The sequence below is a fragment of the Sorex fumeus genome, unplaced genomic scaffold, assembly GCF_029834395.1.
Source record: "Sorex fumeus unplaced genomic scaffold, SorFum_2.1 ptg000054l, whole genome shotgun sequence".
NCBI lineage: Eukaryota > Metazoa > Chordata > Mammalia > Eulipotyphla > Soricidae > Sorex > Sorex fumeus.
In genome coordinates this window covers 41,971,108-41,996,457 of record NW_026606111.1, presented here as the reverse complement: position 1 = coordinate 41,996,457, position 25,350 = coordinate 41,971,108, and the positions used below count along the sequence as shown (strand labels likewise).

At 34.7% G+C, this 25,350-nt stretch overlaps 1 protein-coding gene across 9 annotated transcripts in view; it reads left to right on the top strand.

Moving 5' to 3' along the window:
- Positions 1–25,350, top strand: part of TRDN (triadin) — a 426,217-nt gene that overhangs the window by 250,496 nt on the left and 150,371 nt on the right. For all 9 annotated transcript variants that reach the window (XM_056125007.1, XM_056125005.1, XM_056124999.1 and 6 more), the window contains 2 exons: positions 12,975–13,025; positions 19,425–19,454. In XM_056125007.1, coding sequence (XP_055980982.1) covers positions 12,975–13,025; positions 19,425–19,454 — 81 coding nt within the window. The remainder of the gene's footprint in view (positions 1–12,974; positions 13,026–19,424; positions 19,455–25,350) is intronic.

Sequence of the window (25,350 nt, the reverse complement as noted above, 5' to 3'; positions counted from 1 at the left end):
CGGCTGACCCGGGTTCGATTCCTCTGCCTCTCTCTGAGAGCCCAGCAAGCTACTGAGAGTATCTCGCCCACACGGAAAGCTTGGCAAGCTACCCATGATGTATTCGATATGCCGAAAACAGTAATAACAAGTCTCACAATTTGTTGTGAGACGTTACCGGTGCCCGCTCAAGCAAATCAATTAACAGTGGAAGGACAGTGCTACTTATTTATTTAAAACGTATTACTTAAAATTCTTCAACAAGACTATAAGTTATATAGACAGAAATTATATGCTATTAATTTAAGTACATTCCTGCCTTTTAAAGAATTCTGTATCATCTACATTGCTTATAACATTTTAAATATGTGAATAAATTTGAAAAGGTACTAATTTGAAATTTGATAAGTGTACATTGGTTGATAAAAATATTTTCTTACAGGAAATATCTGTGAATTCCTGACATTTCAATAGGATAATTTTGATTTCACAGGAATATATGAACTTTCTGTCTAATTAAAGCCAACACTCTTCTGCTTTTACTATTCCTACCTACATGCTAGGGGAACTTACTACCTTAAATGTAACTCCTACTTCCTTTGCATTATTTTATCTCTTTTAAGCATTTCAATAAACTTTGCAAACAAAGAGGAGTCTTCTGCTTTAAAAAAAATATTTTTTCTTTTTTTTTCAAGCCACTAGATGTGTTTCGTACTGCTTTCTGCCTCACTTGCTATATAAATGACCTATCTTTTGATTTGTTATCTCCCTTTTAAGCTACTCATAATAGACTTTCATTTATTCTCAACATGCATTCACAAGTGATTCCAGGGACACAATTTTATTATTTTTATCTAAACATTAATTATTCAATCAATTTGCATTGGTTTCCTGTCATATATATTTTTTTCATCCCAAATGCTAACCATTACACAGTGACACCTAGACTACGATATTTTTTCAGAGATATAACTGCATCCCTGTAAATAAATTTGAGAGCCATAGTTTTCTCCAATTGTTTGCTCAATATATTTACTCAAGAGCTAGTACTATTTAAAACTCAATAAATTTGATATACTTTAGTTAAATTATGTCAAAACAAACTTTGTCAAGTTCCAAAGCTGTCTTATAGAAATAAACTTTTGATTCCACTTTACACCTCAAAATTCATATCCAAATGCCTAACGTATTTCTTTCTCTTTGTTTCCATATGCATTTGTCTAGTCTAAAATACTATCATGTTATATCTAAAATATTCAAGTGATTTTAATATGATTTCATGTTTTAGCATAGTACTTTTCCCCTCATTTAGATAGTTTATGTCTTCAACGCATTAACAAACATCTCTGCTAAAAAATGTGACTATTCTCAATGTTATGACAATCATGTACAAATCATTGCCTTAATTTTAAAGGTTAATCATTTTGACCATCATTTACTTTTCAACATGTTTTAAACTTACTATTTTTACTTCTCAGTAATACCAAATAAACTCTGCCCAACCCAATGTTGATCTATAAAACCTTAAAATAGTATTTTATTAGTCACTGACTCTGTAGCTTTCTTTTCTAAACTCTATGCAGCTCTATATTCTTGTACATTAAGTTTACACATAATCTGCCTCATCCTAAATTCTAGTATCTAACACTCAGATTACTATGTTCTTTAGTTAGCATTTTCTTCTTGCAGATGGAACACAATAAAAAAAAGTCAGGTTAAAAGAGTCTCATATTCACTAATCACAGGAGCAATTAACATCTAAGAAAGATTGAGTTACATACGCCGCTAGCATTTATTTGCAGTATTTTCTCATTGAATATTAAGTTGTGTTTCCTTCCTGAACAATCGGCTTAATCTGAGGACAAGGTTTACAGAAACTGGGGCTGGTGCAATAGCACAGCGGGTAGGGCGTTTGCCTTGCACGCAGCTGACCCAGGTTCGATTCTCAGCATCCCATATGGTTCCCCAAGCACTGCCAGGAGTGATTCCTGAGTGCAAAGCCAGGAGTAATCCCTGAGCATCGCCGGGTGTGACCAAAAAAGCAATAAAAAAAAGGTTTACAGAAACTATTCAGAAGGACATTTTTAAAAAATTTTCAAGAATCTTCTTTTTTTTTTTCTAAATTTTTATTACTGAAGTGCTATGAGGTACCAGTTGTAGACTTACAAGGTTTTGTGCTTGGGTTTCAGTTATACAATGATCAAATACCCATCCCTCCACCAGTGCCCATTCTCCACCACCAATGATCCCAGTATCCCTCCCACCCCCCACCCCTCCAATTCCACCCCGCCTCTGTGGCAGGGCATTCCCTTTTATTCTCCCTCTCCTTTTGGGTGCTGTGACTTGCAAAACAGGCATTGAGTGGCTATCATGTTCAGTCTATAGTCTACTTTCAGCATGCTGCTCCCATCCTGGGAGGATCCTCCCAACACCCTTTATTTACTGCTCCTTTTCTATCTGAGCTGCCCTTTCCCCAAGCATGTGCAGCTTGTCTTCAAGCCATGGAGTGAACCTCCTGGCACTTATCTTGACTATTCTTGGATGTTAGTCTCCTGTTCTGTTACTTCATATTACGCAGATGAATGCAACTTTCTATTCTGTCCCTTTCTTTCTGACTCATTTCACTTAGCATGATACTTTCCACGTAGTACTACTTGTATGTAAATTTCATGACTTCATCTTTTCTAACATCTGCATAGTACTCCATTGTTTATAAGTACCAAAGTTTCTTTAACCAGTCATCTGTTCTCGGGCACTCGGGTTTCTTCCAGATTTTGGCTATTGTGAAAAGTGCAGCAATGAACATACAAGTGCAATGTCATTTCGACTATACTTTTTTGCTTCTCCGGGATAATATTGCTGGATCAAGTGGGATCTCAATTTCTAATTTTTTGAGAATCGTCCATACTGTTTTCCAAACAGGCTGAGCCAGTTGGCATTCCCACCAGCAGTGAAGGAGGGTCTCTTTCTCACCACATCCATGCCAACATAGGTTGCTTTTGTTTTTTTGGATGTGGGCCAGTCTCTGTGGTGTGAGATGATATCTCATTGTTGTTTTGATATTCATCTCCCTGATGATTAATGATGTAGAGCTTTTTCTCATGTGCCTTTTAGCCATTCGGATTTATTCTTTGATAAAGTTTGTGTTCATTTCATCACCCCATTTTTGATGGGGTTTGATGTTTTCTTCTTGTGGATTTCAACCAGTGCTTTGTATATCCTCGATATCAACCCCTTATCAGATGGGTATTGGGTGAATATGTTTTCCCATTCTGTAAATTGTCTTTGCATTCTGGTTACTGTATGTTTTGAGGTGCAGAAGCTTCTTAATTTAAGATAGTCCCATTTGTTTATCTCTGTTTCTACTTGATTGGTCAGTGGAGTGTCGTCTTTGAAGATACCGTTAGCCTCAATATCCTGGTGGGTTTTGCCAAACTTGCCTTCAATTTACCTTATGGATTTTGACCTGATGTTGAGATCTTTAATCCATTTTGATCTAACTTTTGGGCAGAAGGACTTTTTTTAAAAATTTTTTTACAGTTGTAGATTTACAATTTTTTGTGCTTGGGTTTCAATTATACAATGATCAGATACCCATCCCTCCACCAGTGCCCATTTTCCACCACCATGGATAATATCCCCCCACCCCCATCCCCCCATCCCCCCTGTCTCTGTGGCTGGGCAATCCCCTGTGTTCTCTCTCTCCTTTTGGGTGTTGTGGTCTGCAAAAGAGGCATTGAGTGGCAAACATGTTCAGTCCATAGTCTACTTTCGACATGCATCTCCCCTCCTGGGAGGTTCCTCCAAACATCCTTTATTTGGTGCTCCCTTCTCTATCTGAACTGCCCTTTCCTCTAGGATACCCGGCTGGCCTCTAAGTTATGGAGTAATCCTCCTGGTGCTGATCTCAGCTATTCTTGGGTATTAATCTCATACTTTGTTACTTTATATCCCCCAGATGAATGCATTCTTTCTATGTCTATCCCTCTCTTTCTGACTCATTTCGCTTAGCATGTTACTTTCCATATTGTACCACTTGTATGTAAATTTCATGACTTCATCTTTTCTAACAGCTACATAGTACTCCATTGTGTAGATGTACCAAAGTTTCTTTAACCAGTCATCTGTTCGTGGGCATTCAGATTTCTTCCAGTTTCTGGCTATTGTAAAGAGTGCTGCAATGAACAAACAAGTGCAGATGTCACTTCGACTATACATTTTTGCCTCTCTGGGATATATTCCCAGGAGTGGTATTGCTGGGTCAAATGGGAGCTCAATTTCTAATTTTTTGAGAATCGTCCATACTGTTTTCCAGAAGGGCTGAACCAGTGGACATTCCCACCAACAGTGAAGGAGTGTCCCTTTCTCGCCACATCCACGCCAGCATCGGTTGCTTTTGTTCTTTTGAATGTGGGCCAGTCTCTGAGGTGTGAGATGGTATCTCATTGTGGTTTTGATCTGCATCTCCCTGATGATTAATGATGTAGAGCATTTTCTCATGTGCTTTTTTGCCATTCGGATTTCTTCTTTGAGAAAGTTTCTGTTCATTTCATTGCCCCATTTTTGGATGGGGTTGGATGTTTTCTTCTTGTGGAGTTTAACCAGTATTTTGTATATCCTGGATATCAACCCCTTGTCAGATGTGTATTTGGTGAATATCCTTTCCCATTCTGTAGACTGTCTTTGTATTTTGGTCACTGTTTCTTTGGAGGTGCAGAAGCTTCTTAGTTTAAGATAGTCCCATTTATCTAACTCTGTTTTCACTTGCTCAGCCAGTGGCGTGTCATCTTTGAAGATACCATTAGCTTCAATGTCATGGAGGGTTTTGCCAACTTTATCTTCAATGTACCTTATGGTTTCTGGTCTGATGTTGAGGTCTTTAATCCATTTTGATCTTACTTTTGTACATGGTGTTAGGCAGAGTTCTGAGCCCATTTTTTTGCATGTAGCCGTCCAGTGATGCCAACACAATTTATTAAAGAGGCTTTCCTTACTCCACAGAAGGACATTTTTTAATCCTTTCATACAATTTGTTAAAGTCTCTGCTAAAAAATTTTACCTTTCTGAAATCATCTGTGTAGTGAATCTACTTTTTCAGTCTGTTCCACTATTTTTTTTTGCAAAAAATTTGGATTATCTTTGAAAGTGGTTATACAATCTTTATTTGTTTTTTTTCATTTTAGGATAGAACTACCATTTTGTTTAGACCTTCACTGAGTTATTGAAATTGAAAATCACCACCAACTTCAAACCCAGATTGTGAAAGGCATTATTTGTTTAGGCAAGCAGTCATAGAATAAGCATGTGACTAAGCTTTCTTTTCTGTACCATTCCAGCCAACCTTCTTTCGTCCATCACCAGCCCTCCCTTCTGAACTCCCTCTGTTAACACCTGTCAGCAGTCCTGTAGTTCAAAACTAAAATCTTCATATAGGATATCTTGATCTATTTGGAAATGCTAAAAATATGTTTTAAAAATCAATTTTGAGAGTGGAAATCTTTTAAAACATGCCATCTGGTCTTTATCATTTTTCCCCTTTAGAGGGTGCTATTATTCAGAGGATGAGAACCACACCTAGAAATATTTGTCCCACTTTTGTCGCCGGTTGGTTCATTGCTAGAGCTAGTGATATGATTGATGCTATTGGATCTTTGCAATGTTGGAGACTATCAAGATCACAGCTGGCATTGTTTTCTGACCAACAAGACATCACAGAAAGATGCTCAGGGAGCCATGATGTGCTGAGAATTCATCTCAGGGTTTCACACATACGAAGCCTTGGTCCTGTTCTCTGATCTATCTCTGATACCATAATGTCTTCAGATGCTGACATATACAGTAGTTTAGAGAAAAATAGTCCAGATGAGTAAATAATTTTATGAAGGCAATCCCTAATTATTTTCTTTAGATTGTTTAGGCATATAACAATGACTTAGAAACATGTTGTTTCCTTATTATTATTTACTTGTTGATCCAAAAACATTTACTGGATGCCTTTCCTTGCTGAGAACTGTGTCAGAGACTAAGGACACAAACAAGAATAAGAATATATCAGCCTTTGCTCCTGGTTTCTATCTATCATGCAATTTATTTGTGTTTTCATAGTTTTAAATTACACTTGTGATTCTGTCTCTAACATTTCCAAATTGGATAATAAGATAAAAGGTGTGTTTGTGTTTCTTATTTGCTAGAAAAGTGAAAAACAGAAGAGTAATGTTTCCAAACTTTGTTTACTTCTGTAGAACAATTGTGATGTGTTTTGAGAGCAGAATTTGGATGATACTGCTTTAATATCACTTCATGAATAAAACTATTTTATGTGCAAGTTAAGAGAGGAAACAACAAACCCCACTTAATATTTAAGATCAGAATTTTTACATTAATGTGAGTCTTGATTTTTTATTTTCCATTTTATTTTATGTTGTATAAAAGTCCAAATAAGTAAGAAAATAAATTACTCATATTGGGAATGCATTTTTCTAAGTCTTATTTATTTAAATAAAAGCATCATTTCAACCTAGGTCCTAATTGTTCTAGTGATTATGTGTTTTCCCTAAGACAATAAAGCAATGAAGTCAGAGAGAGTATAGCACATAAAGGCCTTGCCTTGCATGTGGCTGACCTGGGTTTGATACCAGCTGTGCCAGGAGCATTGCTGGTTGTTGCTCAAAATACAAAAAAAAAAAAAAATCAGAAAAATTTGGGGTTTTAGAGAGTTTGCCTTTAAGTTATTACCAGAAAAAATGAATCATTATACTATAGTAAAGGAAGACAATCAAGGTAAATTAAACTCAATAATAAAAATCACTTGATCACTTGATCACTAGACATCCTGTTACTCATCGATTTGCTTGAGCAGGCACCAATGACATCTCCATTTGTCCCTGTCGCGTGCTAGTGTAATCAAATGGCATCTGCTCACTCTGGGAACATGAAGAGCCTCAAACCGATTGTTCAGGTCTTGACGAAGAAGTTTGACCATTCCGTAGGTGGGCGGCCGGGCAATCTTTTAACATCCTGTGTAATCCAGTCGGTAACGGCTCTAATCCAGAGGCCATCACCAAATCGCATTACATGTCTTGTCCATTTGATTTTCGACACCTTGGCAAATGAGACAGCATCCCTGATTCTTGATTGTTGACGGAGGTCAGAACTCCAGATTCTTTCTCTCACTTGAGTGAAGTGTTATACTCCAGGCAAAGCTCTTTTGATTTAATAAAAATAAGAAATTTAAATCAGATATTTACCATAATAACATATGTTGCCAGGCATAGAAATATAGCTCAATTGTTGAATTCCTGCATGGGCAACACAGCGGCAGGGCATTTGCCTTGCATGCAGCCAGCCTGGCTGAGCCAGGTTCGATTCCTCCGCCTCTCTCAGAGAGCCTGACAAGATACCGAGAGTATTCAGTATGCCAAACACAGTAACAAGAAGTCTCACAATGGAGACGTTACTGGGCCCACTTGAGCAAATCGATGACAACGGGAGGACAGTTTTAAAAAGTTGCAGTAGATGGTAGAACATACTCTGGAATGGAGCAGTCTCTTTGCATGAAGCAGATCAAGGCCCATCTCATACAGATGTAGGAATTGAACACCAAACCATCTTATGAGTGCTGTATCTCCTTGTTTTCTTAGTTGTATGGCAGGAGGAATTTTTTAATCTAAAAGAAATAAACTCTGCAATTACATAGTTAAAGATTTTTTTAGAGCAAAAAGACATGTTTTGTATCTCATTAATAATTTTCTATTAAAAAAGGTTCTTGTTTTAATCTATTGGCCTTCAGTTCTCATTGCTAAGTAGTCAATTTTAATTTCTAAAGTGTTTAATACTTGAAAGCCCCAAGCATTACTGGGTGTTGGTAAACAAACAAACAAACAAAACAAAACCCAACCAATAAACCAACAAATAAAAAATTTTAAAAAAAGAAAAATAAATAAAGTGTTTAATACTTGATAATTATCATTAGAACTCATTCTCTCCATACAAGTAGATAAAACCATGAGGAAAAACATATATTATTCTCTCAATACTTCGATATTTTCCATTCAGCTATTCTTTTCCTATCGATGTTTAATTTCCTCCAAAAAATATAGAAAATGACTAATTCCTTGTGTAGAAACTATAGGTAGAGTTTGACTTTTAATTAAAACACCACAGGGTTTGTTTAATCGGAATTATCTACAATGGTTTTAATATTTTTTTCTGAAGATTAAAGAGCTTAAGGGGCTATTTTAGCAGATACTGAATGATTATTTTTTTCTAAATCAATATATATATTGCTCTGATTTTTAAGTTAAAACCTACTTAGATTCTAGCACAAAATACATTGCTTGATGAGACGAAGATTTTTCTGAGATGAAAAAGTCTAACTAAATTATTCTACCCATTGTAAATTATACTGCTAGCTTATTTAGATTTTTAACCTCTAGCAATAACAGATTATTTTGATAAATTATTCATACTTCTGCATTGTGCAACTTTTGCAATTTGCATATCTGGCAGCAAGTAGGCCCTCCTTTCAGACTTCGGTCCCCTTGGTCAGACAGGATGGCCGAAGGCTGCTTCATGATTAATTTCATCTCAATAGGATAATTATCATACTGAAATGAAGCAATGTCCCTGAAATATGTTTTCCTAGAGCTATAAGTATAACAAGCTCAGTTTAAGAGCTTTTAGAATATAGTAACTTTCAGCTTAAATGTTATTTTCTATTTGTGGAATATCTAGTTCTAAAAATAAAGGCTCTCAAAAGAACAGAAACAATTTTGAATTAAATTTAGCAGCTCATTGGATTACTAAATAATATATAATTAGCTTCTACTTATTTAAATAAAGGGATATACACATTTGAGGGATCAGGATAATTCAGTGTTGCTGGTTTAAAGTTTATCTGGCAAATCAGGTACGTTTAGTTTCTTTACTGGTTTGTGGAGCAATCATTAAACTTTACTATAGTTTTTCCACTTAAGTATAATTTTTGAAATGTCTTCTAGTCTTCTGTAATTGCTAAGAGATATCTTTAAAAATATTTAATTCTTATTTTAAAATTAATTAATCAAGATTGGTTAATATTTTAAGTCCTTAAGACAGGTTTAGTTCACATTATTCTTAAACAGAATCCTTATATTTCCAAATGTATTCTAATTCAGTGGGAATTCATTTGAAACTGAAATTCTCCAGAATTACCAAATGCAATCATTCACAATATATTCTAGTGAAAATCAAGTTCTGAAATATAACATTAAACACATTCTGCATAATGCATAATTCTTATATAAGTGAAAAGGGGAGTTTAGTTTTGTGTCTTTTGTTTTTTTAATTACGAAAAGCTTTGTGTCTCTAAAAAAGCAAATTTGATTCCAAAGGTTTATGTCACTTTTCCAACTGACCAATGGGGTATTTTGCCACTTTTGCAATTAGATTCTTACAATAAATTCCTTATGTTTATATTGAGGACAATTTCTCCAGAATTTTGCTAAGTGTTAGGGTTATGAAGTTGAACAAATAAGTCACTTATCTCAGGAAGCTTATAGAGTCACATCAAAGTATATTTGCATAAGGAAATAATTAAAATATGATTATGCAGTGAAATAGAAATATGTACTGCTGAGTACAGTTGGCTAGGCACTGAGAAATGATACAAATGAAAATTGTGTCCTAAGAGTCTGTTACCTACTTTACCACCTACTGCTACTCATTCTGCCCCTGTCAAATAGTTCCTCTCTTTGATGTATAAACACTTGCCTTAAACTGGGGGATATCTTTCTAATTTATTTTGCTGTTGTTAGGTTAAGTAAAGGGACATAAAAAATTAGGGATTACTATCTTTAAAAGAACAAATGATATATACAACTTACTTAAAAAACAAGAGCATAACTTAAATGTGATTGATTTTTAAAGAACACTTGTTCGGAAATTATTTTAATGGAACTATGATTCATTACAAGTCATTATTCCTTTTGTGCATTAGCCAACATCTCACAGGATCATTGCCCAGTTGCTGATAAAGTTATGTGAAACTTATGTATGAAAACTCAATTGATTTACACTTTGCATTAAGAGAAGGCAGTTTATAAAACTATTTGTAATTATAAATAGGTTTATAGATGACAAATCATAATATTGAGCTAATAAACTAACCAATATGCAAAAACCAATACATTGAGTTTCAGATTCTTTATTTTGCAAATCAGGCTGTTCAGACATGAAATTTGCAGAGACTGAAAGTTTCCTTTAGCTGATTCATCACAATTTGTATCTGTAAATATAGCATGTTTCAGGAATTCTGGAATACTGACTTCATCCTGCTGAAATATCCCTTACTCTGTTACATAGGCAGTTTGATTTAGACCTCTCCTTTCTCTAATTATAAAATCCATCTTATTCATGGAGCGATAGCACAGCGGGTAGGGCATTCACCTTACGAGCGACCAACATGGCCGACCCGAGTTCGATTCCTCCGCCCCTCTCGGAGAGCCCGGCAAGCTACCGAGAGTATTCGATATGCCAGACACAGTAACAACAAAGTCTCCAATGGAGACGTTACTGGGCCCGCTCAAGCAAATCGACGATCAACGGGAGGGCCTTTACCTTTACCTTTACCTTACCATTTTATAATTATTAAAATCTTTTCTTGAATTTCCTTGCTTTGTTTTATTTGCCCCCTCATTTTAAGGATAGTGAATACCTTTTACCTGAGAGCAGTACCTTTAATACTTCGGTGTGAATGAGTGGGTTTATTTATGAGGAATAGGGGATATTGGGAAAACTTAAGTAGAGCAACAGGAAGGTTCCATTTACTTTGAGCTCACTCATGTACTTTTAGTAAGTGTTACAGGACAAGAATCAGATGGAGCTCAGTGAGATCTCCATTGGAGAATGTAAATGACATAATTTGAGAGAAAAACAGCTGGTGAAAAAAACAAAGGGAGAGATAATGAAGTCCTAAGAAAAGTTTACCATAATTCATAACTGTGTGTAACTGATGATCTAAATAATCTTAAATGAACAGGAGATACACAGGTGAATGATCTAAAAGGACCTCTGGTGGCTACATTATGTAGCAAATATTGATATTGAACAGTAGTGCTGTATCCCTGATACCTACACAGAGTTCTAAAACAGAATCAATAACAGATTCTTTAAAGAGAAGTAAGGGAAAGAGGAGTAAAAAGTGAGTCAGAATTCTAAAGTGTCTACTGTAATTTTAATAGTTTTTCCTTTTTAATGGGGGACTAGTCTATATTTCTCTGATGTGTAGAGAACCTTAAGTAGTAAATATCTGAGTAGTCTAAAGTACATCTGGCCTTCATTTAGATGTATTCTTCAAGAAGTTACCCTTTTCACTATCCTTTTATTACTTAGTACCAAATAAATGCTAAATTGTGAAGGTATCAAGTTAGAAAAATACTTAGTGTGATATGTTACCTTAAATACGCCTAGTATCTAAATATAAATTTTGACTAAAAACTGAAACGGTAAATTCTAAGTGTGAGAAAGTTAGGCCTAATGTAAGAGTTGATGTGAAAATGACCTCCAGAAAGAAAAATATTACTAAAAAGAGATCATAGATAGGATAAATTGAAAATTTACCTTTGAAGAAATATATTTTGCATGAAGAAATAAATACAGGAATGATGGAAAATACATGTAAATCAAATAACATTTCTTCTATATCAAAGTAAAATTGAAACAAAATTTTCATAATAATGATTATGATAAAAGTGTCTATCTGACCAGTAATATAAAAAGCATGAAATTAGATCCACTTTTATTTAGCAAAGGGAAAACCATGGAGTATTTGCTTATAGTTCTTTCCTGAGTTATTTTGGTGCAATCTTTTATTTTAAAATTCTAGCTGGAACTGAAGTATCCAACATTGATAATAATTTAATATAATAAGGAATATATTTGTTTAACACAACTACATTCACACTAGTTTAGTACATATATATTCCATATGGCTACACAAATATTAGCTGAATGAATTAAGTATTAAAAAATCAGTGACCAAATTATCCCACAATGTTACATGACAATTTAATTATTAAAAGTTGGTAAAGATAAAATGAGAAATTGAAATAAACCATTGTATTTTTAAAACTTTATTTTAGTAAAGATTTACTAAAGTGTTTAGTAAATTATTTCCTATGCTATTTGGTTTTCATACTACTTGGTTTTCATGCTAATAAAATAATATATTTATGTTATCTTATCGTTTTTGTATCTCACTTCTTTACAGAGAAAATTCCAGGGAAAACAGATGCAAACACAGAATACCTAATACAAAAAAAGATTCTAAACTAAATTGGCTATTTTTTTAAAAAAAATCATTGCCCATATAAAACCTAAAGTGATAAAGTGATGGGCACAACATCAATACAGAGAATGGCATCTGAAGTCAAAGTCTGATAAAAAATGATCGCTGTGCCTATATTCTCCCATCTGTCAGTCACTGACTTTCAATAAGCCAGTTTTTTATGTCTAAACGGTTCATACATCACAGAATTCCTGTAACAGAAATATTTATAAACAATTCTTGCAATTTTAAATTTAAGTATAAAGAAATGTATTATTTAATGGTCAGTCAACAGAGGAAAAAGATTCAGAAATTCTTATTGGAGTTTTTTTTGGTTCAGTTACTGGACATGCTCTCAGTAAACCTAAGTTTGGGGCTCCTTTTAATAATGGTTTATATATATTTATTTATTTATTTGTTGTTTGTTTTTGAGTCACACCTGGCAATTCTCAGGGCTTACTCCTGGCTCTGCACTCAGAAATCACTCCTGGTGGTGCTTGGGGGACCATTTTGGATGCTGGAAATTGAACCCCGGTCGGCTGCTTGAAAGGCAAACGCCCTACCCGCTGTGCTATAGCTCCAGCCCCAGTTTATATATATTTTAAACACAAGTATTGAGAGTCAAATACTTTTGTTAAAATGGATTTTATCTCTGAAAAATATTTATCGAGGTAATTTTTTTTTCTTCTAGATCTTGGGAAAGTTGCTGAAACCAAACAAGGGACTATAAAAGCTACACCAGGTAAGCAAAAAAACACTTTGGAAAAATAAGACAACAGTTAGAACTACGGGGAATCTGTTTATTGGAGAAGAGCACCATCTGCTGGGTCACTACAGAAAAGCATGCTCCTGCATTAGGACTCCAATTTTTGATTCTTATTTGAGAAAACATTACAAGAGTCATGCCGGATTAGTAGAGGAGGCACAGAAGAACCAAAATATTACTATTTAAGTTTTAGTCATTTGGTTTTCAAAAATAAAACAGCACTAGATTGGCATATAGATAGATTGCAGAGATGTAAATTTACATAACAAACACTCAAATTTCTTACTATTTTCAATTGTATCTCATATAACTTAAGTTATATTAGACAGGTAAGACAAAATTACTTTATCCTGACACCAAAACTTCAAAAATAATGTTCCAGATATTACTAATTAACTGTCGAATAAAATCAGTTTCAACACTAACTTGTATTTTGAGACATCAAAATTAATTCACTTTTAGAGACCAGAAAAATAGTGATTCTTTGAGTTATAGTTTTGGAAACGTACTTAAACTAATTTCCATGTAAAGATATTTTAATTGCCTTCTGAAATAAATATTTGAGAAAGATATTCTGAACTTTGTTTCCAAATCAACAGGATGAAATATTCTGTGTTATGTGATCTTTATTCTCAAACTATGGGTCTGGAGTGATAGCACAGTAGTAGGGCATTTGCCTTGCATGTGGCCGGCCCGGCCAACCGGCATTCAATTCCTGCGCCCCTCTCAGAGAGCCCAGCAAGCTACAGAGAGAATCTTGCCCGCAGAGCAAAGCCTGGCAAGTTACCTGTTAGGTATGTGATATGCCAAACACAGTAACAACAAGTCTCACAATGGAGACGTTACTGGGCCTGCTTGAGCAAATCGATGAACAATGAGAGGACAAACAAAAACAAACAAATGAGTAGCAATAGGGAAAAAGCATAAATTAGAAATAATACCAAGCTTTTGAGCCTGATGAACAGAATGATTGTGGTTGTCATAACAAGTGCCAGGGGGAAGAATTAAGTTTCAAGAAGAGATGTCAGGTCAGTTACAAGTTTACACTGAACAGATGACGAGTCAACAAGCATTGTTTTGTTTGGTTTTTATATTTTGGACTTTTATTTTAGGCACCATGGTTTACAATACTGTTAATGGTAGGGTTTCATGCATAAAGCATTCAACACCACACTCTTCACTCTGCTTCCCAATGCCATTGTACTAGTGTATTGCCATTCCCACGCTATCCTTGGCCCCCAAACCCATGCAGTTATAGGCTTCCTACTAAAGATGAGTTCTCAGTTTCTGCTGTCATTGAGTATTTGTTGTTTCCTTATTAGTTTCTTTTTAATATCCCAGATATGAGGAGGATCATTGTGTGACTCTTCTGCTACTCAGCATGATTTTCTCCAGATTCATCCACATAGCAGCAAATTGCCTGAGTTCATCTTTTCTTACAAATGAGTAGCATTCCATTGTATGTACCCTCGTTTCATCTGTTCTGAACACTTGGATTCAGATTTTGGCTGTGTAAATTGTACTGCAATGAAGATAGGAGCACAAATACCTTTTCTCAATAGACTTTTTAGGTCTGTGGGATAGATTCCAAGAGGACAAATAGCTGTATCATAGGGAAATTAAATTCTAAGATTTTGTTTCGTTTGATTTTGAATTTCCAGAATTGTAACGCATAGCTTTACACACACACACACACACACACACACACACACACACACACACACATAGTACTCTGGCACACACACACAGATAGTACTCTGGCACTGTGCCTCCTCCCCAAATCCATAATTTTTGTTTTGTTTTGTTTTGAGAATGCCCAGATGTGTTTCTAAAAAAGTTGAATGAATAGGCATTCCCACCATCAGTGAATGAGGTTCCCATTTCCCACACTTCCATGCAAACAATGATTGCTAAATCTCTGTGATATGTGCCAGTGTCATTGATGTAATATGGCATCTCAATTTTCTTTTCATTTTCAGTTCTCTGATGACTCGTAATGCAGAGATTTTTTTTCCCATACATCTTCTGACCATCTGTGTCTTCTTAAGGAAGTTATGTTCATCTCTTTCTCTGTTTTTGATGAGGCTGAATTTTTTTTCTTGTAAAGTTCTACCAGTGCACTATATATCTTAGATATTTACCTCTTGTTAGATGTGTTCTGGGTAAATATTTTCTTCCAATTTGGGGGATATAAGTATATTCTAGCCATCATTTCTTGCAGTGTAGAAACATCTTAATACGATCCAGTACAATTTGTTCACACTTATTTCTGTTAAATTAGCCAATGTCATGGAATCTTTGAAGATACCTCTAACTTCAATGCCATAAATTGTTCTACATATGTTTTTCTCAATGAAATTTATGGATTCAGGTCTGATATCAAGATATTTAAACTTTTTTTTAAATGTTGGTGTATGGTATGATAAAGGGATCAGAGTTCAGTTATTAGTATGTGACTGACTATTGTCCCAGCATCATTTATTGTTAAATTTCATATTCCTTGCTTCTTTACCAACAATTAACTGTTTGTATATCTGGACAACTGTATTGAGAGTCTCTGGATTCTAAATTCTACTCCACTGGTCTTAGAGTCTATCATTTCAGTACTACAATATTCTGATTACTATAGTTTTATAGTATAATTTAAAATTAGAGAAAGAAATACCTCCCATCTTATTCTTTCCTAAAATTGTTTTGGCAATTCTTTGCATTTTATCATCCTATATATGGAATTTGAGCTATATTTTTAAAGTTATAGGTAATGTGTTGGGAGTTAAATTAATATATATAGAAATTTGAGAAAGATTATTATTTTATGATATTAATCTTTTAAATATATAAAGAAGAAATAGTTTTCGAATTCCTCATGTCCTCTTTCATTTCTTTCAGAAGTGTTTTATTGTTGTCTTTGCATGTATATTTTCGCTTCTTTTACTTCTGATTCCTAGGCACTTGACTCTGTGAGGAACAATTGTGTACAGATTCTTCCTCAAATTTTTTGTCTTTACTCTTTCATTATTTGCACATGGAAAAGTGACACGTTTCTGCAAATTGATTTTGTATCTGTCACTTTATAAAGTTAATGTTTCTAGAAGTCTTTTTTGTAAAATCTTTCAAAGTTTCTAGCTATTGTATCATACCATCAAATAGTAAGGGTTTGACTTTTTATTCAATCTGCATGCTCTTAAGGTCTCATTCTTGACTAATGGCCATGGAAAATTGACTTACAATACTATGCTGAATAATAGTGGTGAAAGGTAGCAGCCTAGTGTTTTGCCTGATCGCACACCCCAGCACAGTGGGTAGGGAATTTGCCTTGCACGTGGATGGTTTCCCAGTCTTTAACTCTGAGACGGTATAGCACAGCGGATAGGGCATCTGCCTTGCACATGGCCGACCCAAGTTCAATTCCTCTGTCCCTCTCGGAGAGCCCAGCAAGCTACCGAGAGTATCCTCCCTGCACGGCAAAGCCTGGGATGTATTTGATATGTGAAAAACAGTAACAATAAGTCTCACAATGGAGATGTTACTGGTGCCCGCTTGATCAACTCGATGAACAACAGGAGGACAGTGCTACAGTGCTACAGTTTAGGCATATCTCTTGTAGGCAGCAAAATGGTGAGTGCCATTTTCCCAGTTTCATTTTTCTGCCATTTTGTATCTCTCTTGATTGCTGAATTTAAGCCATCATCATCAAGTGATATCACTAAGATAAAGAAATTTATTTCCATAATTCTGTAGAAGTCATTTATGATTGGGAGATTTGTCTTTTTACAGAAGTACTTTCAATACTTCTTGCAAAGCTAGTCTTAAGGTTGTGACATTCCTAGCTTGTTACTTGTCTATGAAAGTTTATCATTCCTTCGAATATGAAAAATAATCTAACTAGATATACATGGTGAGGTGTTTATTTCATTTAGCTTTTTTTTCCACTGTATTCATGAATTCTTTTCTCATCCATAGAGTTACTTTTGATAAATTTGCTTGAAATCTTACAGCAGATTTCTATTTTTATGTGAGTTCCACTTTGGATCTTACTGTTTTCAAAATTTTATCTCTGCCTTCGGTTTTGTCATTTAGATTAACAAATGTCTTAGATTTTTATCTAATTGAATTCTTCTTACTTGAGACATTGTGGTCCTCTTGAATCTGGGTGTATGCATTCCTCAACTCTGGTGAAATATTACTTAGAATTTATTGGACTACAGGTTCTTTATCAATTTATCCTTCCTAAACCTCAGGAAATCCAAAGATTTTTATATCATTCCTACTGAACTCATATCATAGTTTTAAGTTGAGCTGTTCATTTCTTTTCAGACTTTCATTCATATTCTATTAGTTTCTAGGATATTCCTGCATTCCATCTTATGCAGTCAACATTTTTTTCTCAGCTTTTCTTGAGTCATTTGCTTTGGTTCTTGAGGCAACTTGCTGTTAAGGAATTTCATTAATTTTTTTTTCACTTACCAACCTCTTCAGATCTCTCATTTCTAGTGCTAATTTTCTCATTTCTGCCTTCATACTTTCATGTACCTTTACCATTGTTTCTTTGATATTGTTAAACATCTGCATCATGGTCTCCTTAAGTCTTTTTCAGAAATTATAGAGCTGATAGGTATTGGTAGTGACTACTGTACTTTTATTTTTACTCCTTGTCCTCATTGGGCTTCTATGTTACTTCCCCCTGTGTCTGCTGACCTTCGGGGTAAACTTTTGTAGTAAGCTCACATCAGAGCAATCTTAGTGGTTCCGCCCTTAGAGGAAGTGATGAGCACCAAGGTTTGTGGACTTCCAGAGGGATGTTGGTATTTTCCTATGAAGGTGAAAGAATAGAGGTCTTGTGTAATTCAGCATTCTGGTAGTTGCGAGTGAAGTTAGGGTTAAGTTTGGTACTGGATAGACCTTTGTTAACTGGGGATTTAAGCTGGGGTCCTGGCATTCCTCTGAGTCTCCAGGCTGGCTCTGCAAAGAAGTTGGAAAATTTTAAAAGCAGTGAAGCTTCTTAGAGTAAATGTTTATTTGTAAAGAACTAAAAATAAATAAGCCTATTGAGTTAAATCTGCAAGATTTGCTGAAATTAATGCCTCATGTCTTTAAAATCTCTCAGGTAATCTCCACATCCTTTAATAATTTTAGCTTCTGTATTTATCATAATTTTAATTAAAATTTTGGAATAGAAAAATATGCCATATATATCTATATACTCAGTATATTTTTGGCATTACTTAAAACTCCATTAAGAGATAAATGTATAAAAACAGAACCAATTAATTTGTAGAGTTTTACTGTAAAAGCAATAATACATTAGCAACATTTTGAATATAAACAATCATGCAATCATCTAAATCACCTGTAATAAAAATTTTAAAACTTTATATATAATTTTGAAAAACATATAAAAACTGAGCAATTTCATATATGCATATATATATCACATCAGTGAGACTGAAACATATCAAAAAGAACAAAAATAACCAGTGTTGTGAGGATATGGGGGAAAGTACTCTCATATACTGCTAGTTGGAATGTAAACCCTTGGTTACATTAAACCTCTTTGACAAACAATATGGACACAAATAATTAAAATTCATCTATTTGAATCAATAATTCTATTTCTTGGAATCGAACCCATGAGCCCCAAAACTCTATTCAAAAGAAGACATTTTCACTCATGTTCATTTTGACATTATTCATAATAGCCAAAATCTGTGAAAACACAAGTGTCCAAGAGCATATGATTAAATAAAGAAGCTACGGTATATAAATACAATGGGATACTACTCAGTTATAAGAAAAGATTAAATTGTTCAGTTAGCTGCTACATGAATGGATCTGGAGTACATCATACTGAGTGAAGTTAGTCAGAAGGAAAGGCAAAGATATAGATTTAACTATCTTGTTTGTGATTATATAAAGAACATAATAAGTATATAACAAATGAACAAAGGTAACAAAACCTGAAAACCATTCTATAAAATGGAATTACCTTGCTGGTTGAGGAGGATGGGCAGTGGGAACTAAGTATCAGAACTCTTCTTGAGGGCACATTGTTGAAATATATATACATGAAACCTTATCATTAACAGTATTATAAATCACAGTGCCTAAGGTTTTGACTAGAAATATCAAAATTCATTTTAATTCTTATCTATTTAAATATAAATATATTTTTATTTTGTCTATTTTAATATAAAATATTTACACGTGATTTTGCATGTTATTCCACAGAGATGTCATTGAATTAGTAAATTTAATTAGTTCATAGGTAACTTCTAAATCTATGAAAACATTAATCATCCTCATATTTGGAGCAGTATTCTGTATTCTGAGAAATACTTAATATGTTTTAACGTTATATTCTTTCCCTTATTTCAGCAGCATCTAAGAAAGATGAGAAGAAAGAAGGTATGTTTTATATGAAATTATACTATGCAATTTATATCAATAATTTGATAGTATTTACTGTTGGGTTGTGACTGCAATCTTGACAATATCCCCTTTGTATTATAATGTCATGCATGTATTTGTATATTTTCTTATATTTCATCACAAAGAATGAAATGCTTTAGGTTTAAACAATTTCCTCAGGACATAAGGGATGTACTGTAACATCTCAAAACTCTAAGTTTCCTACTCTATTATTATTTTTGTTCAAACATTTTTTAAAAATATATAAAATACAGGATTCACATTCTTGTATTACTTCTAATATCTCTGATACTGAAAAGTAATGGATATTACTTTGTTCTATTAAATCTCAAGTAGATCATTCCCTGTTTGACACCTCCCTTTGTCAAATATCCTGATATGAAGTAAAGTATTCCTTGTAATCAAATTGAAATTGCACCAGGTAGAATTAAACAAGCAAGAATGATTTTATTAAAGACCATGTCAAAAGAGTTCAAGTTTGTTGGAAAAGGAAAAATTAAACACAATTCTATTAAGACAAAATGCCTGAACAATTTTATGTTCTGAAATCACTGTATCACTGTTATCCTATTGTCCTTCGATTTACTTGAGCAGGTGCCTGAAACATCTTCATTCGTCCCAGCCCTGAGATTTTAGCAGCCTCTCCTTACTCATCTTTCCCAATGTATTGAAGGCTCTTTCAGGGTCAGGGGAACGAGACCTGTTATAATTACTGGTTTTGGCATATCGAATACGCCATGGGGAGCTTGCCAGGCTGTGCCGTTTGGGCGGGATACTCTTGGTAGCTTGCCGGGATCTCCAAGAAGGACAGAGGAATCGAACCCTGGTTGACCTTTGCAAGGCAAACGACTTAACCACTGTGCTATAGCCCCAGCCCTAACCTAAGCAACTGTACCACTGGGTCAGCCATTTTAGTTGTCAGATGCCAGGGTTGTGTATAAGTCCCAGCTCTACATGCCAAATGGCTGCTAGGCTGGCATTTGCTGTCTCTGATATTGGGGTTATTTCGCAACTTTTGACTTTGGGAATTTGGAGAAATATGGTGTGGTAATTATGGAAAATGCATAGGAAGTGTCTTATGATGTGTCCAGAAATATGTTCACTCATATGTGAGGCTCGCCCAAACGAGTGGAAAGTGACCTGGAGCATGATGGTGGTTGGGTAGTGGAATTCAGCTGCCAGGCTTGCTTGTGCTTAAGTCAATCTGAACATTTGTATGAATGGTAGCAAACAAGGTGGAGTATTGTTTCTAGAAAATCCAAAAGGTGATAATAGATTAGACCTTTTAAAGCTCAAGAGACTTGTTAGTAACATTTTTTTGTGATAAAAATACAAAGATTGCTGTCTTCCACGGTGCAACAGAACTACAAAAGCAAACCGATTTGCTGAGCCTGAGTGGGAAAACTCTGTTACCGCAGGATCAGCTCCCTCTGTGGCCCACAGTCCCAGCTCCCTTCTCTGTCAGCACATCAGCCTGCAGCTGCTGAACACAGACCCACAAGAGTGCCTGATGGGAATAGTGGGCACTCTCCCTCCATGTTCTGAAATAAAAAAATAAATTGCCTTTAATTCTTATCTATTTAAATAGCATTATACTTTTTCTTTTGTCTATATTTCAATATCCTAGACAAAATATTTATAAGTGATATTACATGTTATTCTCCACATGAAATAAAAATTAAAATATTGTCAGATGTTGGCAGTATTCTCTTAATGCAAGAGGGTAGTTGTGGGATAGTCAATGTCTTAAGATTGTCTGTGATTGCTAATTGTAGCTACTTGAAGTTAACTAACCTGTCACAGACACTGGACCCTATAATCATCCATTTCTTATATAAATGAAGACCAAAGGAATGCCCACAACTCTTCAAAGGTGTATAAATAATTTCAATTTGAACCTTTCTACAATAAAATGCTTTAATAATAGGGAATTCAGGGCCTTATAGTCTAAACAAACCTGTCTAGACTGGAGGCAGGGGATATTACCATGCTACCATGTAAATTTAATCATTTGACTTAGGTAAATGAATAAGACCAACAGTTATGTTCTTGCTGGCATTAAAACTAAAGAAAAATTTGGTGTGTGAAACCCAAATTAAAGTTGAACAGTTGAACAGGTTAAAGCTTTGTATCAGATTTCCCTTTATTCCCACACTTCTAGGGCTTTTTACTATATATTTCCCAGTTGATATGCATCATCTATTTTGATAATGACATAATCCATATGCAATATTTGGAAGAGATTGTGAGGTTTCTTACAAAACTATTCTCTGGAGATTATAATAATATATTGCATACTGCGGCATCTCATATGGTCCCCTGAACAGTGCCGGGTGTGACCTAAAACAAACAACAAAAAATTAGGGCTAGGGATGTAATGCGCTGGAGCGATATCACAGTGTGTAGGGTGTTTGCCTTGCACGCTGCCAACCAGGCCCACCCGAGTTCGATTCCTTCGCCCCTCTCGGAGAGCCTGACAAGCTACTGAGAGTATCTCACCTGCAAGTAAAGCCTGGCAAATACAGTAACAACAAATCTCACAATGGAGATGTTACTGGGCCCGCTTGAGGAAATTGGTGAACAATGGGAGGACTGTGCTACCTTCAATCAATTTAATTATTGTATTATTAATTTATTGTTTTCAAGTAATTTTATAGATTATTTCTACCTTGTTCTCAGATATTTTAATGTTCTGAACTAAAGTATTTTAGGAATAATATAAACATTTAAATTAATATTATTGTTCAGATTTAAGAGAAGATTTAATTGTTTGTATTAAACACTCCTTTAGTTTTTTCTCCATGAGTTCCTAGTTTGTTTTCTGTCTCTCATTAGCCAAAACAAATAAGTATGTAGATACTTCATATTTTTAGCGATAAAATGAAGATTAGCACTGTAACACTGTCCTCCCGTTCGCTGTTCATCAATTTGCTCAAGCAGGCACCAGTAACATCTCCATTTGTGAGACTTGCTTTTACTGTTTTTTGGCATATCAAATATGTCATGATTTACAATAGTTAATGTTAGTTTCATGTAAGTATTATTTCAATGCCATAGTCAGGACCAAAGTGACTCTATAGAAGCCCCAAGAACCCCTCACATCTATCCCTCTTCCTTCACCTAAGTAAACTCAGTTCTGTGGACTAATTTTCCATTTTGGTTGTCCTTTGACCATTTGTATCTCACAACTTGTATGATCTCGATCTCTTTATCCCATGTATGAGATAATTCTTATTTGTCCCTTTCCTTGTAATTCACTTCACTTGAACTGATGCCCTCCAGTTCCATTGACTTTGCAGGAAATTCCAAAATTCCATCTTTTATAACTGCATACTTTTCTATTGTGTAGGTATACCACAACTTCTTTTATTTTTTGCTATTGAATCACTGTGAGATGTACAGTTACAAAGTTTTTTATTACTGAATTTCAGTCATCCAATGTTCCAACACCGTTCCGTTCACCAGTGCACATTTCCTGCCACCACTGTTCCTGATTTCCCTTCCCCACCCCACCCCCACAGCTTGCCTCTGAGCTCACATGCTCTCTCTCTCTCTCTCTCTCTCTCTCTCTCTCTCTCTCTCTCTCTCTCTCTCTCTCTCCTCTCCCCCTCTCTCTCTCCCTCTCATTTTCGGAACTCTAGTTTGCAAAACTGTTACTAAAAGGGTATCAAGCACATCACGCATATTATTTTACCAGCTTTCACCACTCAGTTTTGTCCAGATGATAATTTCTGACTAGCATTGTCATAGTACTACAACTTCTTGATTTATTCATCCATAAGTGGACATTTGGCCCTCTACAATGAACTTAGGTGTGCACTTATAATTTCGAAGTAATTGTTTTGTGTTTTGTGGATAGATGTCAAAAAAGAATAACAATATATGGATTAATATATTGTTAATCCATATAATGGGCTGGAGCGATAGCACAGCGGGTAGGGCGTTCGCCTTACACGCGGCCAACATGGCCGACCCGAGTTCGATTCCTCCACCCCTCTCGGAGAGCCCGGCAAGCTACCAAGAGTATTCGATATGCCAGACACAATAACAACAAAGTCTCCAATGGAGACGTTACTGGGCCCGCTCGAGCAAATCGACGATCAACGGGAGGGCCTTTACCTTTTTATATATGGATTCTATTCTTATTTTCTAAATGAGAAATCTCTATATTGCTTTACATAGTGAATTAATCAGAGGATGATTCTAATTCCACCAGCACTTATAATTTTCTATTGGATTTTTAATTTCTTTTGTTGAACTTTGTGAGTGCATTATAAATCTTGCATATTAGGCCTTTATCTGATATATTGTGTGCAAATATTTTCTTCCATTCAGTGTGTTGTCTTTTAAATTTTAGTTTGTCTTCTTTTGCCATGCAATTACTTTTTAAAAATTTGATTTAGTATTATTTGCTTTTTTTCTCAGTTTCTTTTTCACTGTGGTCAGATGATTGAAGACAGCTTTGAGGTCTGCTTAACTGGAGAGTCAATGCTTTCTTCAATCTATTTTATGAATTCTGGTCTAGTCTATGGATCTTTAATACATTTCGAATTAACCTTTGTGTGTGGTGTGAAATATAGTTCTAGTTAATGTTTACATGTGGCTATCCAGTATTCTCAATACAGATGTCATTCCTTGAACTCTTTCATATACATACAGTATTCATCATAACTGCCCATAAATCTGAGGATCTATTTCACGACTCTCAATTCTGTTCCACTGATCTGCTAGCCTTAGTCTATGTTTCTGTATCATTGGTTTTCACACTAATGTTTATTATTTCCTTCTTCAACTTTCCTTGGAATTAATTTACTGTTCTTTTTATGTGCATTGCCATCTTTTTAAAATTTATTTATTTTTTGTGTTTTGCCATCACAGTAACAACAAAGTCTCCAATGGAGACGTTACTGGGCCCACTCGAGCAAATCTTCAAGTAGTAATCATTTAATTTCTTCCTTTCCATATTGGATCCCTTTGCTTTCATTTTCTTGCCCAACTGCTCTGAAAAGGACTTCTGAAACTACAGTGAATAAAAATGGTAGAATAGACATGCTTACCTTGTACCTGATTTAACTAAGTTTTCTTTGACGTTTTGATATAATTTTCAGCTAACCCGAACTCGACCAACACTTTTGCTATGGGAAGATTTTCAGTTGCTGTTTTAATTTTCTTGTTTGTCTGTTTGAACAGTCATATTTGTCTGTTCAGGTTTTCTGTTTCCTCTTGCTTCAGTCTTGTGAGTTTTTATGATTCTAAGAATTATTCCATTTCCTTTGGGTTTTCAATCTTGGTGATAAAGAATTACTCCTAACTCTTATGATCTTTTGTATTTCTAATGGTGTCTTTTGTAATTTCTCTCCATTTATTCCTGTTCATATTTATTTCGGTTTTCTCTCATTTTTTTCCCTTTGTGAATCTAGATAAGAGTTTGTCAGTGTTGTTTATTCATTATAAAAACAGATTCTGGTTTCTTCTACACTTTGTATTGTTTTCTTTTTTCCTATATTGTTTGTTTTAACTCTAATTTTTATCATTTCCTTCTTTTTTCAGTGGGATTCATTTTCTGTTCTATTTTTAATTTTTCAAGTGTGAGGTTATATTGCTAATTTGAACTTTTTATTTTATCTTCTGTATACAAGCTTACAAAATGAGTATAATCTTATACAAAATATAGGATTAAATCTATACAATTTCTGTCTCTAACATTTAGTTCTTCAGAATTTTTAATTTAGTTGAACTATCTATTGTTTTTATAAAACTATAAATTTATTAGAGACATTAGTACTCTCACAGCTTCTAGTTGTGAAACCTCATATTGATATTTGCGAACTTCCGTCCTCTAACTTCTTTTCTAATTAGTGTTTGTGAATTC